The sequence below is a fragment of the Armigeres subalbatus genome, chromosome 3 (assembly GCF_024139115.2).
Source record: "Armigeres subalbatus isolate Guangzhou_Male chromosome 3, GZ_Asu_2, whole genome shotgun sequence".
In the NCBI taxonomy this organism is placed as follows: Eukaryota; Metazoa; Arthropoda; class Insecta; order Diptera; family Culicidae; genus Armigeres; species Armigeres subalbatus.
The window spans coordinates 203178998-203194029 of NC_085141.1; the positions used below are offsets into that span (position 1 = coordinate 203178998).

At 37.7% G+C, this 15032-nt stretch overlaps 1 protein-coding gene across 4 annotated transcripts in view; it reads left to right on the plus strand.

The window, feature by feature from the left end:
• Positions 1-12801, plus strand: part of LOC134226785 (voltage-gated potassium channel subunit beta-2) — a 73659-nt gene extending 60858 nt beyond the window's left edge. For all 4 annotated transcript variants that reach the window (XM_062707771.1, XM_062707770.1, XM_062707772.1 and 1 more), the window contains one exon: positions 3624-12801. In XM_062707771.1, coding sequence (XP_062563755.1) covers positions 3624-3725 — 102 coding nt within the window. In that variant the 3' untranslated portion in view covers positions 3726-12801. The remainder of the gene's footprint in view (positions 1-3623) is intronic.
• The last annotated feature ends 2231 nt before the right edge of the window (positions 12802-15032 follow it).

Sequence of the window (15032 nt, forward strand, 5' to 3'; positions counted from 1 at the left end):
AACGAGAAAAAAAATTGGAAAAATGCGCGTGCAAAAAGCAGGTCCGTACGCGCTGCTGTTACAAACTGGAATGATGGAATTCATCAGTTCAACAACTACTATATATTTCGACAGACGCATGTTTCATATATGTTGTGATGTAAAATATAACTTCATACGATTTGGAAAATTTGGCGAGAACCAACAAACAACCAACATAAAGCATTGAAGGTCGCGAGCGTTCACTGCATCTTCATAAATACATCTTGCACAAATAGATCAGTTATTAACTAACTCTTCGCGGAAGAAACAAACTACCTAAAAGTGAGTTCAATCCACCCAACTTCGACCTTCGGTATAGAAAGCCAAAGTTGAGTAAATTGGGTCGAAGAAGTTAGCCTTTACTCCAATGTTAAAAAAAATACTTACCTCAAGTTCTATTTATCAAACTGGAGGTTTAATTCACTCAATTTGGAGTTCAGGCCGGAAACTCAAATTTGGCTTCCCGTATTGAGCTGGTGAATTGTTTTGTTTCCTTTGTTTTGGATAAAAAAAGAAAGAGTGGATGAAATAGAAGAGAAGCAATAGCTCAAAAGTAAGTAAAAAAGAACTAAACGCTGGGTACTTTTTTTCTTCCGTGTTGGGCTGTGTTGTCGCATGATTTTACGATTGAATAACATTCTACCAAGGGCCGCCTGCCGTCTCGCAGTTTACTTTTCGTTATAAGCACTTCCACTGCTTGGTTTCTAAGCCAAATCACAATTTTAGCATTCGTATATCATTAGGATAATTTGATGATACTCTATGTTAACGGAAGTTGAGAAAAATTCAAGCCGAAAATTTCCTATGGTCTATGAATCGAACCCTTGGTCTAGCTTTGTAGCCCCTCATCTTACCACTAGGCCCAGTGGGCAGCTAGGACCACCAATTATTAGTGCTGTCCAATGAGCAGCTCGAAGTAGCTCGAAGTTGTTCCCGTCCTGCTCGTTCTTTTTTGCCAACAAATGGGCATGAGCAGGACAGGGAGAAACTTCGAGCTACTTCAAGCTCTCATTGGACAGCACTATTGTCTTCCATAGCGGTTGCGCTCTTTGTCACTTTTGAAATAAAAAGATATCCTCTTCAGTTGTAACTTTCGCTGACATTTTTATTTCGTCGAAATCACGTTTATTCGGAAACATTTATGGTCTTTCGCGAACCGGATAGCAGAAAGTACTCTGTAGACTATGGAAGACAATGTAAAGTGGGAACTTGAGACCCCGACAAAAGTGCTATAATAACAATCTACACGCCATTGGAACGAGAATCCGTCGCGGAAGAAGACGCGAATTCAGAATGAAATTACGATGTCCGCAATGCAGTTGCGACGCTGTTGGCAGCCGCTTGGCAGCCGTGGTCCAATTGTTGCTCAATTGCAACATTTTGATCAATTGCTTAACGTTTGTCTTCATCCTCTCTACATACCTACATTCAAAGGAAATCGAAAGGAGTGGAGGTCTTTCAAAGATCTATTTGTTAGCACCATCCACAGCAAAACAACGCTACGAAATTCTCAAACCTCCAGTATCTTTTGTCATATTTAGTGGTGAAATAAAAATCTAGTCAGCTTCTTCGCTAACTACTGGCAAGTTTAGGATAAGCTTCTCGAGAGGTATGATCAGAACAAGTACACCGTGTTTTCGCTAGTAAGGGAGTTCCTTGAACAGTTAGCCTTGTCATCTGCCAACACAAGTAGTCTCTGGAAGCTGGTATCTACGTCGAATGATGTTATTAGACAACTGAGCGCAATGGGTGCTCGATACCGAAATCCGCGATCCTTGGCTGATACACATCCTATTAGAAAAGGTTGACATGGAATCACGCGCACAATGGGCGTCGAAGCTTGTTGATTTACCGAACCCAAAACTCCAACACTTCCTGAAATTTTCTCGAGAACAGCTGTTATGCTCTTGATTCACACGTAATGCCGCCATGAGCTCGGAAGCGCCAAAAAAGGAGATGCGAAAAGATCAGAAAAGATCAGGATATGCGTAGGCTTATATCGAGAGTAGCGTTGTCTATTATCCCGTACGGTGTACCAGCATGGTCCAAGGCACTTGAGGCTGGTACAATGTCACGAAATTGATCAGAATACACCGGCTGATGTGTCTACGGGTCGCAAGCACATAGCGCACCACATCGTATGAGGCGGTTTGCGTCATTGCTGGGATGATGCCGATAGACATACTTCTGGAGGAAGATGTGCAGTAATTTAACGAAAGGAACGCGGTGCAAATGCGACATGTCAAGAGAGCAGCCTCGTTGCTCAAATGGCAAAGAGCATGGGATAAACAAAGGTTGTTTGTCCCACTAGCTAATTCCGAATGTATCGTATTGGGTCAATAGAAAGCATGATCAGATCAGCTTCCACCTTTAACACAGGTGTTTTTTGTCTTTGTTATCGAGACTTTCAGCCCGAGGCTGGCTCGTCTCGTAGAACACAGGTGTTGTCTGAACATGGCTGTTTCAAGAAGTTTTTTTTTGCATAGATTTGGATTCGGAATCTGCGAATTTCCCAGAATGCATAGGCGAGGTTGAGTCAGCGGAACATGTGATGTTTGTATGCCCGCGATTTGATATTGAGCGAAACGATACGCTGCTTGTCAGCGGAATGGATTTAACCCCGGACAACCTCATTGAGAGGATGTGCCGGGACGAGGATACTTGGAATGCGTTGGACACAGCGTTTCGAAAAAAAACCTTCAGCTGCAGTAGAGACCTGTGATGCTGTGAACACCTAGTTCATCCTGGAAACCAACATGTCAGAGTGTATGTAATTAAGAGTGGCGACATGTGCCGCATTAGACAGGTCTCCTGCTCGTTTAAAGCACGATTATGGGAATTACAAATGAATTCTTGTTCCAATTCCAACAGTGTCGCCACTCTTAATTATATACACTCAGCTCAGTATGTAAATATAGAGGTAATCGCGGTCCATACGATATTGTCTTTGCACGTGAGTTACTGATATAGACCGTTAGGTTCCTGTCATGGCTTGCGATCGACGGGTGATGAGGTTAACACCTATGAAGTCGATGTATTTTAATGCCCCTTTTTCCACTTCCCCCAGTGTACCTTATTCTGCATCTTGTATAAGACGAGACGTTTCGAATGAAGTGACAATTCAGTACCAAATTTTCAAAACGACTTATCTGCTTTTGTAAACAAAGATTCAGACGTCGATTTGACGAATCTGATACCACTCCCACGCAAATCAACACCATCAACACGTAGGTGAAGCCTTCAGCTACCTGTTGATGGTGTTGGTTTGCGTCGGAGTGCTATCAGATTCGTAAAATCGACGTTTGAATCTTTGTTTACAAAAGCAGATAAGTCGTTTTGAAAATTTGGTACTGAATTGTCGATACCTCCCATTTGAATTATACGGGTTTCAAACGTGAGGCGTGTCGAAATCGACAATTCTTGAGTTATTCGAGACGCAGAATAAGCACAAATATGTATTGAAAAACAACTTGTTTTATATCGAGTAGGGCGTCACCTCTGTTTTGGCTCTTAAATTTACGAAAAGGCATTTAATTTTGAACATAGGAGTGTTTAAATATTATGTTTTCAGAAAATGTATACAATTTTATTTTTAATTCTAGCTGTTACCACGACTTTCGACGGGCGTAATGTTGGAAATCGAACGTATTTTGGATAACAAACCTGTAAGACCCCCTCCAATTTCAACACTGGCGCTTCGGTGACAATCAGCCTGCCCCCCGGGGCCTCCTAGCTCAACAGGAGTGCCTTGTGGGGCAGAGTCTCCAAAAGAAGAAGACATCAGCATGGGTGATGATCAAAAAGAATCTCAAAAGATTAGTTTTTGTGAAATTCAGTGACAACAGGGGAATTTAGACAGTAACAAATTTTCCTTAAAATCCTTGAAATATTCTGAAAATCCCAAAGCCAATTCCAGGAAGGATACGGTAAAATATGCAAAAGTGTCCGAATCTACTAGTAACTTAGAAATTTCACTTTTGTCTACTACTCGCTTAGATAGTAATTCGACTAATACTAAAACAAACAATAATTCAACCAAAGATAATAAAGGTGCACGCCAATTAGATCGCAATAAGTCAATTGATGCAATGATAACAAACACTAACGAGCGAGAAGAAAATTCAAAACACAACAAAGTTAAAATTCGTCGTAATTCAAGTTTGATAAGTTTCAAATCATTGGATATTAGCCTGAAGTCGATTTATTCGTCCCTCAAAGGACAGAAAAACAATGCTGACAAAAATCGAAACGAATCGACTTCATCGCAGAAAGCCACCTGTATCCTTCGTGCGCCATATCTGAAAGTGGAAACTGTTGAAAACGATGAATCTCAGAAGCTGCTTCTAACCTATGCTCAATCGCCTGGCGGCTCGCAACATCGAAGAAGTTTCGATACTACTAGCTCACAATATTTGAGTACACAAACTAACTATCAGGAGTTGACACAATCACCACATGGCAGCTCAGTATATTTGTCTGTAAGCACCGGGAACATCCGTCGTTCATCAACATCCGATATTCTGGGCAGCCACAACAGTAGCAGGAAAAGCAGTGTGCAACAATCATCGTGTGGCTCAGTCCTGGAAAATCGTAAGCCCAGTACATCAGATATGCTACGTAAGGCTCGTGAACGGAAAGGCAGTGAAGGAAAGATCGGGCGCAGTATATCGCAAGGCGGTATCGCTAGAGGAGGAATGAGAAGTCGTCGAATCAGCATGGCATATTAGAAAACAAAAGCAAATTCAATGCAGTGTTATTGTTTAGAAGAATCTTTTTATTAAAAATATATTTCCTTTTTGTCACATGAAGCAATGAATGCCTCTAATATAATGTTTGAATCAAATTTGAAGTTATGTAATTAAATAATTGATTGTATGACTGTATCAAAGTTTTTTTTTATACGAAGTTGTTTGTTTGTAATTTGTTTACAGCTTTGTGATTGCTATCTTTAAGAACATTACTAAATCAAAAGCTTACAGTAGCAAAATATGAACGTGTACTGGAACGTTAAAAATAAAGCAACCAGTTTAGGAAATCGAGGATACGGAATTTGATGAGTTTAGGTTTGCTTAAATTACACTACACATATTTAGGACTGTGATTTCTTGTAGTTGTACACACACATACACACGTTAAGAGAAGGTACCGTGTATCCAAAAACGTATTTACATAGTTTGAACGGACCAGCTGATGTGTGTTTGAATACACGATACCGTCCATTTTGTGATTTCTAGCAACGTGTACTTATTGTGCCGTTGGTAAATCATTGAATTCTTAGCTAAAACTATCGAGAATAACCTATAAAATTTTTACCAAGCGATAAAAATAGTAGAATTAAATTTATAATCGAAAACTCTAATACAATACAAAATCGCAATAATGTATCGTATATTTTCTGAAAACTGATGCATTCGAGAATGGAATTAAAAAGATAACTAAATGCAAAGAAACATCAACGTAAAGGAAATATAACAAAACATTCAAAATTGATACAATTTAACAAACAGTACTCTTCTGCTATGCCAAAAGTGCATCTTTTAGATTTAAACATGTTGAAAACAAATAATGAGCATAGCGTAAAACTAGAAATTTAGAGCAACATCACGAAGATGATTACAATCCCGTGCAACCAATAAAATTAGATATTTTCACAATTACTTAGATAAGAAAACATAATTTTGCGACACCAATTTAGCAATTGTTCTAGAAATAATATACAAATGATAATAAGAGAAAAAAGAAACTACGTGAATGTGAAACTACGTTTACGAACTGTAGCATTGGTCATGAATCATGATGTACAACGATTATGCGTTTATGCCTTCGCCCATACACTCATATAATTTTCCTATGTACATATTCATTAGAGTGGGGCATCATGGTTACTTTTTCAAATCAATAGTATTTCAAACCCATTCGGGGTCCCGAACAACTGTGCAGAATTTGAGCCCGATTGGTTGCTTCCTCGCTTTCCGCATCGCGTATAAAGTTTGTATGGGAATTAGTAAGGGAAAACGTACATTTATGCATTTTTACTCCTAGAGGTTTTAGTTAATAGTAAACCAAGTGGCTCAATACGTTAGAGTATAACGCAAAGAATGACGAAGAACTTTGCTGAAGGAGGTACGTTGCTGGAAGTTCTGCAAAAAAAGTTAGGATGCTTCGAAATTTGCTTGTATAAACTAAATATGCCAAAAACCGTGCCAGCAATGCCGAACTAGGTGGGCCAATAATTTAGCTGAGCGTTATTTTAAAATTATTGATCTTATAGGGCTGTGGAGTTAATTGGAGTTATGCGGAATCATTTCTCAATGTAAAAATCCGGACAAGAAGGGAGAAGGGTTTTGCCTTCTAACATCCATAGGCTGACCGGTAGTGCTGGCAGAAAGATTGCTTTCTCGCAGACGATTCAAACAATCTAGCTTCGAAGCGTTATAACATTTTTTGTATACGTGCCAGCAATGTAACTTCTTCAGCAAAGTCGTTCGCAATCCTTCAGACTATATGCAAGCGTATTGAGTGACGTGATTAGCGATAAATGAAGCCGACAGGAGAAAAAAATGCAAAAAGTATGTTTTCCCATACTGCCGTTCTACGCATAACTGTCCCATGTTACCTTTGATGAAAAAAAACAAACTCAAGTCAAATTGTCCCACTGATTTCAGAATCGATTGGATCTTAAAATTTAACAAATATTTTTGGAATATTATAAGCATAGGCAACACTTTTCCAGGACATGTACCGAATCACTATTTATTTAACCGGTTTTTAGTCTTTATTATCATCAAACAACAACTTAATTTTTTCAGTGGGACAAATTGACTCGAGTTTGAGATTTTTCATCAAAGGTAACATGGGACAATTATGCGTAGAACGGCAGCATACTAATCGCAATATAAAATTCAAACGCGATGCGGAAAGCGGAGATGCAACAAATCGAGCCCATTTTTTGCATAGTTTATTTGGGTCCCAAAACGAGTCAGAAAAACCTTGATCTCACTTGATTGTACGAAGTTTGTTTTTTTTTTCATACAACTGCGTCCCACTCTAATATTCATCAAACCCAGCGGCATTCACAAAAAAAAAACGCTTTTGAATCTTTACTTGCATGTTTGATGGACGGAAACATTCCCCATCTAAGCGTTACGTAATTTAGCTTCATTAGCATTACATTCACCACTGGGACATTGCCGCCTCGCAACTTAGTGTTCATGAAGCACTTCCACAGTTATTTACTGCGAGGTTTCTAAGCCAAGTTATTATTTTCATATATCGTGAGGCTAATACTATGATACTTTTATGCCCAGGGAAGTCGAGTCAATTTCCAACTCGAAAATTTCCTAGACCGGACCGGGAATCAAACCCAGCCATTACGTAATTTATGAATGTTCCCAAATGCCATAACCTAGATAAAATGTGTTCGGATTATCTTTTTCACTCCACAATGTTCAATTTTCTATTGAATTGCTCAGTTATCGTGCGTGTATAATTCAGTTGGATAATTTACTTTTTTGTACAATGTTACCTTATGCAAGTTTGCTCACATAGAAGAAATAAGATTCAAGTACGACTACACTATTACAACATATCTGTTAAACTTTATAGCAATTCTATGTGAAACCGATACATGATCTTTCCGATTCATGCTCTTTTGGGTAAAATCTATCCTCTCCGAAAATAATTGGACACGTATATTTTTATTTCGCTATTAGGGTGACCAATTTCAAGATATGGTGATCGGCGTTTGCAAGCAAATCGATCAACGCTAAATACCAAAGAGTATGTCTGCAGGAGCAACTAAAAAAAGGAAATATTGAACAAATTTCATTAAATCGATAAACATATCTGTAAATTGATTTAAGAAAATTATTTTGAGCTTTTGAGTGGAATGTCGTCACTTGTCATAAGACGAGTTAAGTGGTGAAATTAAATAGGATTGTACAAGCTCGTCTTATGACAAGTGTAAATTGATTATTAAAATGCAAATAGATATTACTCAAAGTATGTTGACAGCAAGAAAATAGAAACTATAGTGAAATATAACAACTTGAAAAAAAAAATTGGTTACAATACCTATATTAACCAATTTCGCGGCCACTTTGGAATGTGATGAATACAAATTTGTTTGTTGAGAAAACGACACTCGCCATTGAATCTCTGCATTGCACTCACTTTGTTCAATTGAATCACTTTCATTTTAATATGCAGAAAGGACTTTTGTGTTGATTTTCAGATGCAAACAAAAGGTTTCTTCGTGAAATATTCAGGTATTATTACCAATACAATATTTTGACGCAAACATACAAAAATGCTTTTGTCAGTTTGTCAGCGGACATTCTGGCGAAGTTCTTGTATAATTTGATTGCTGCGTAGCTCTCCCAACAATTTACACATAATATTTGACAAATAGGTTAGATTCAAATATTTGCTCATCGTGTACTGGCACATGTCAAATAATCAGCAAACGTCAAATTTTGTTAAAACATGCTATGACAAACATTTGCCGATTAGACAAACAGTGTACTGAATGCTTAAGTTCAGAATGGTTTGCCGTACACGGAAGAAAAAAAGTACCCAGCGTTGAGTAACTTATTTTTGAGCTAATTTTTCTCTTCTCTTTCATCCACTCTTTCTTCTGTTGTCAAAAACAAAAGAGCCAAACAATCCAACGACGCCAGTTTAATACGGGAAGCCAATTTTGAGTTTTATTACCTGAGGTCGAAATTGAGTGAATTAAACTTATATTTGGGTAATTTAATTTTCCGTTGGATACTTTTTTAACATGGGAGTAAAGGCAGACTACTTCGACCCTACTTACTCAATTTTGGCTTCCCGTACGGATGTTCGGGGTTGGGTGAATTAAACTCACTATTGGGTAGTTTATTTCTTCCGTGTACGAATCTATGACAAAAGCTCAAAGAACTAAAGGTCGAAAAGGCAAAACGACAAAAGGACAAGAGGTCGAAAAACAAAATTAATTAAAATCGAACAACTATAGCCTTGAGAACAATACAAAGCAAAACAATAATTTAGGTATCGTCACTGGGGTGACAGTAGGCCAGGTTTTAAGATGTCTTTTTGATCAATGTATCTAAAGACAAGAAAACTAAAATATGGGGCCGTTTTGCGGCCTCTTCCCCTGCAGTAAATTTATTAATAAACTGTCCATGAAATAAAGAAGAAGAAATCACTGGAAACTATTATACGCTAGATTTTGGTTTAGAAGCATGTTTTCAAACTTGTTGTCATATATTTTGTGTACAGAACTGAAGATTTTTAAATTTTGTTCCTTCGACCTTTTATCTCTTCCACGTTTTTTTCTTCAAACTTTTGTCTCTCGTCCGTCTGTTCCAAGGCCTGCTATACCCATATATAAAACTATAAAAAATATACATGTAAGCGACCTATTTCGATCTATTTATGTATCTATGATGGTCGAACCCTTCGTGTTGTCCGGAGCAAACCCGAATGTTATATTGTATTCCAGGTCGCTCGGGCCGCCAATCGCCAGTCTCCTTGCACACCAACCGCACAATCATCTTCGTCGATTTTACACAGCCAGCGAGTGCGGCTACCCCGGAACCGACGTCATCTTCCAGTTTCTACCTTTGAAAACTAAACTATTGCCATGCGTTGTATCATATCCAATGTGTCTGATAATAATTAAACTTATTTTCTTATTTGGTGGGAACAGGAAAAATCATTGTGAATTAAAAGAATTGCTCATCAAATGGGTGTTAATTGCTTGGTTAATTTGTTTGCAATAATACATAAACATATATTCTGCAACTCATGTATTCTTATTGCTTATATTACGAGTAGATTGGCGTGAGACTAGTTGATTTCGACTATTCACACATGTAATTTCAACGAAGGTATTCGACTACGCTCATCATTTATCTTTCGTTACACTACTTATAAAATAAACCTAATTCGCGTACTAAACGTATAAACGTGAATTCTATTTATTGCGGCGTATCGGTCATCTCTTAAACAACGGTCACCTTGGTCTATCTAGTGGTGTTTATGCCTTTCTCGCGCATTAGATATACTAAAAAAAAGAGTTAGATTTTTCTAGTGTTTTTTTTTTGTATAAAAATCTATTTTGTCCATAACTCCTGATCCCATGATCCGATGGTCCTTGCTAATTTTCAATAGCAAACAATGAGACAGGACACACAGACATCATCCCAATTCGTCAAGCTGAGTCGATTGGTATATAACACTATGGGTATCTGAGCCCACTATCGTTATCTAATCGTCTTTGAAATGAATATATAGCCTTTTGGTTACACCTTGGTGTACGAGAAAGGCATGACATAAATTTATCCCCTGGCCTTTCTCGTTGAATTTGACTTAGTGTGACTTAGTATGCTCAGTTCTTCGAGCTGATTCGATTGGTATATAACACTATGGGTCTTCGAGCCTTTTTTATCAAATGTTTGATTTGGCAGTGAAATTATAGCCTTTCGGTACAAATTTGTTGTACGAGAAAGGCAAAACCTAAATGTGTTAGGGGTAATGACGGCTTTGGCAAGTTTTGTTCTATTATTGGCAGGGGGGTTTTTCATGACTGATTATGCTCAAATTTGGCCCAAACATTCTTTGCATATCAAAGAATATTGTAGCCAAATTTCATAAAATTCGGTCGACAAAAACCCCCCTGCCAATAATAGAACAAAACCTGCCAAAGCCGTCTGTTCCCCTACTTGAGCCTGAATTTCTTCGAAGAGAGTGTAGTGAACTAAGCTGCCATTCTCTGTTCTAATCACACAGTATTTTACTACCATTATTGTTGATCAACGAAAACTAGAAGAGAATAAAATATTTCAAAGCTTATAGCAACGGATTGTATACCGCACTGATTGTATAAAGTACAAGCTTGATTAATTAATACAAAATTTTCATGTTGGAATGTCGAAACCTCGATCCACAGTTATTGACAGATGTTAATTTACCTGTAAATTCAAAATGACTTGAGTTTTCAATCAATAAAAGTTATCTGTATTTGGTTTTATGAGTAATGAACATTTTAGAAAGTACATTGAGTTCTCCAAAACCTAAATCACCAAAACTGATATCGCTCTGTAGTATGTATAAAAAAAGTGGGTGGTAACATCACAAACACAGCGAAATCACACACACTTTTCTATTTTGGAGAAGTCAATGAGCTAGGAGAACCGAAGAATGCTGTCATCAGAGAAAAAGTAGCCTTGCCGTGGAATTTTTTTGTGATTCTACTTTTTCTCTGATGACAACATTCATCCGATTCTTCTAGCCCATATACGCAACAGTAATACTTCAGAATAACAGTATAGATCAACGATCATAAAACTTCTCCTAAGACATTGTATTTAAGGGAAAAACCTTCAAATGTCCTTACCCTTAAAAAAATTCAGCTAAACAGCTATGAACACAGATTCTCGAAGTTACAACTGAGTTGAAAAAAAACACTTGAATCTTTTAATCTAAATACAACATTTTTATATATTGATTGTTGCATATTTCTGTAGTAATGAAACCACAATAACAATATTTTTCAATAAAGTGTGACCGAAACAAGAACTCAAAGAGAAAATGGAAATACACTAACACGAGTTGCTTATTTGATAAGAGCATCTTAATAGATAGTTTACGAAAACCAAATGTTTGTCCTCAAAAATATTGTGTTATACATCGTTTTGCAAATGTATGAAAGAATAGTATGAATTATTGTAACATTATTGTAACTTCAAATATTAAATCAACCTTCGAAATATAGATGATTATTAACAACTAAACATACAAATTTGGCAAGTGGACCTATAATCGACAGCACGCGAAATTAAACATTAAATAAAGCTAAATGAGACAGCAATCTTCTATCATAAGACACAGTTGGTTAGGCAAAAATAGAACTCCATAATGCTGACAATTATAGGCTTACTATCCATTTAAGGGAAGCAAAACAAGGAAACACATAATATCTCTTATGTTGCATGTCGCCAACTATCATAAAATAAAACAAACGAATGAATGTAAAACAAAATATTTACATAGTTTATTTATCTATTTAAAATCTATTTATCTAAAAAAAACTATTTTTTACAAAAAAAAACATGTGATATAATTGTGAAAATGCAACACTAATTTTAAATTGCAAGTTTCAAGTCCTCATGTTTAACAGTATGCAGCCATCACCAGAAACAAAATATTTGAAATTCACCATACCTAACTGAATCAAACAATGAATGGTCAAAACACTTTTTCAAGCAATCACTAAACATATTTTCTAAGAAGAAAACGTGCATCTAATCTTTGTTCTCAAAACCGTATTAACATAAAACTAGTTAACTATTTCGTCCTCTCACAAACACTCTCAAAGTGTAAAGTTGATTACAAAACTAGATACGGATCCCTCATATGAAATTTCACCAAACCTTAGTTAAGTAGAATTTTTGATTTCATCGATAGATAAGAAATAAAGCATAAAGCAAGTTTTGAAACTAACTGAACGAGTCACTGCAATCAATTTCATACAAAGTGAAAAAAAAAATAAACAAAATATTTGGATCAACTCAACGGATAGATAAGATGGAAGTTAAGGTATATCGATAAGGAAGATTAAGTAAGTTGAACTATGTTACTACCTTAGAAACGGTCTTACATTAATAATTACAAGATGTTCGAGCGGAAAACAAACATCTAAATGCACTTAAAAACTAGCAATTTCAAATGTATTTTGATTGAATCGTTGATATGCAATTCATTGAAGATAATAAAACTTTCTTTTAATTCAAACTACAGTGTTATTGTTTGGATGACAACAATCAGGGCCGGATTTGGCCGGAAGGGGGCCCCGGGCCGAAAGCTTGTGGGGGCCCTAAAATGTACAAAAAAAGGTTTGTTTTGGTACATAAGATTTGTGGGGCCCGGGGCCACGGCCCCCCGCTAAATCCGGCCCTGATAACAATAAGATAATTAGATAACTACAATTTATCAACTAATTTTCCATTTACGAATTACGTTCCATAAATAACAATATCCTCCTATATCAATAACTTTCGCGAAACGGATAATTTTGAAAATAATTGCATTTTTTTCGGTACGAATCATTTATTGTTAAATATCTTGGTTGTGCATATGCACAGCGCACGTTTCCGAAATGGACAAATTGATACTACATTTGATACTACATCCACGTGTCTTGGAGAGACTCGAACCTTCAACTCTCTAGATAGGCGTGATAACCCTTACACAGCAGGACCACTCAAAGATCACGTTTGCAGAAAAGCCATCAGAATCCGAAAACCAACCTCCTCTGCGTTATAAAAAGTTGACTGCTGCTCGTTGCTTCAGAATTGATAATGGTGCCATTGAAAATGCGAGGTGAAAAATATTGGATTCCGAAAAGTTTGTCCTTAATTAACAATTTTGCCTTAATTTTAGTAATTTTTTTTACATCTATCCTGCTGAAAAATGTCACAAAAATGAGAAAGCGAATTGGGCTCCAAGCGAATTGGAATCCAATCCAATGAGAAAGCGAATTGGGCTCCAATCTCGCTTGTGATAACTTTCGGTTCATTAATGCATTGGTTTGGCTTGCTCCCTTCTACTTTGGGTTCTTTCACAAGTTACGTAACGCTAATGGAAGGTTCAATTTTTTTGTATGGATCGTAACGCTTAGGGGCCTTCCTTAGCAGTGCGGTAAGACGCGCGGCTACAAAGCAAGACCATGCTGAGGGTGGCTGGGTTCGATTCCCGGTGCCGGTCTAGGCAATTTTCGGATTGGAAATTGTCTCGACTTCCCTGGGCATAAAAGTATCATCGTGTTAGCCTCATGATATACGGATGCAAAAATGGTAACTTGGCTTAGAAACCTCGCATTTAATAACTGTGGAAGTGCTTAATGAACTCTAATCTGTGAGGCGGCTCTGTCCCAGTGTGGGGATGTAATGCCAATAAGAAGAAGAAGAAGATCGTAACGCTCAGTTCCAAATATCGGCTTAGCCCCGTGCACGCACCTAGTTTTGCGCTGCTCGTAACTTTGCGGTTATTTTCATTATAGAATGCGTTTAAACGGATAAGCACAGCCAAGATATTTAACAAAAAAAATGGTTTTCGTACGGCCGAGTTGCCGAATAATATGCAATTAATTGTAATCAAGTGTTGGTCTTCCACCGTCATTAGTCGTCTGAGTACACGCGACGACATGCGTAGGGCAATCAAACTCATCAAATGCTTTAGCCAAGCAAGCCTTTGGCACAGCAGAGTGTAATTGATTCGCACTCTATACAAATCCGCCCAGCCCGTTGTTGGGGGCATAGAGTGTTGATCCTCTCGTTTAATAAACAATGTGCACTCGCCTGACTGTGGATATACAACAGTAAAGCGATTGTATGTCAATGCCCAGAATACCAATTCCCAGAATCAGTTCCCCAGAATGATATTTCCCAGAATTCCATTTAACAGAACGACCAATTCTCCCCCGAAAAAAAATCCCCAGAATAACCCATTCCCCAGAAAAAAAAACCCGAATGACCCATTTCTCGCCTCACAAGCGGATGATCATGGGTTCGATTCCCAGCCCCTCCACCAAACCCTCGTCAGTCGCGGGATGCGCAGCCCATGCGGTAGCGTATTGGGGAACGCGTCATACCGTACGGCTGCCTGATGACGACTGACAAATTGATCTTCTCGGAGGCATTCCTCCAACGGACCCGGCTTAATGGCAACCGAACAATGCAACGGAATTGGAAGCACGACATGGACAAACGGACACAATGGACTCACGATGAGACGGACTGGCAACGACAACAATGATGAGCAATGTAAATCTAAAAATAGATTCTGTGTGGATTCTGTACGGCAAAATACCACAGTAGATCTCGGCACAGTAGCGGTTAAGTAACACAGAGTGCCTAACAAATAAAGGAAGGAATAAAAAAAAAATGACCCATTCCCCAGAAATCAAAAACCCAGAATGACCCGTTCCCCAGAAAAAGGTATCAGTCCAAGAAACTATGTTACTA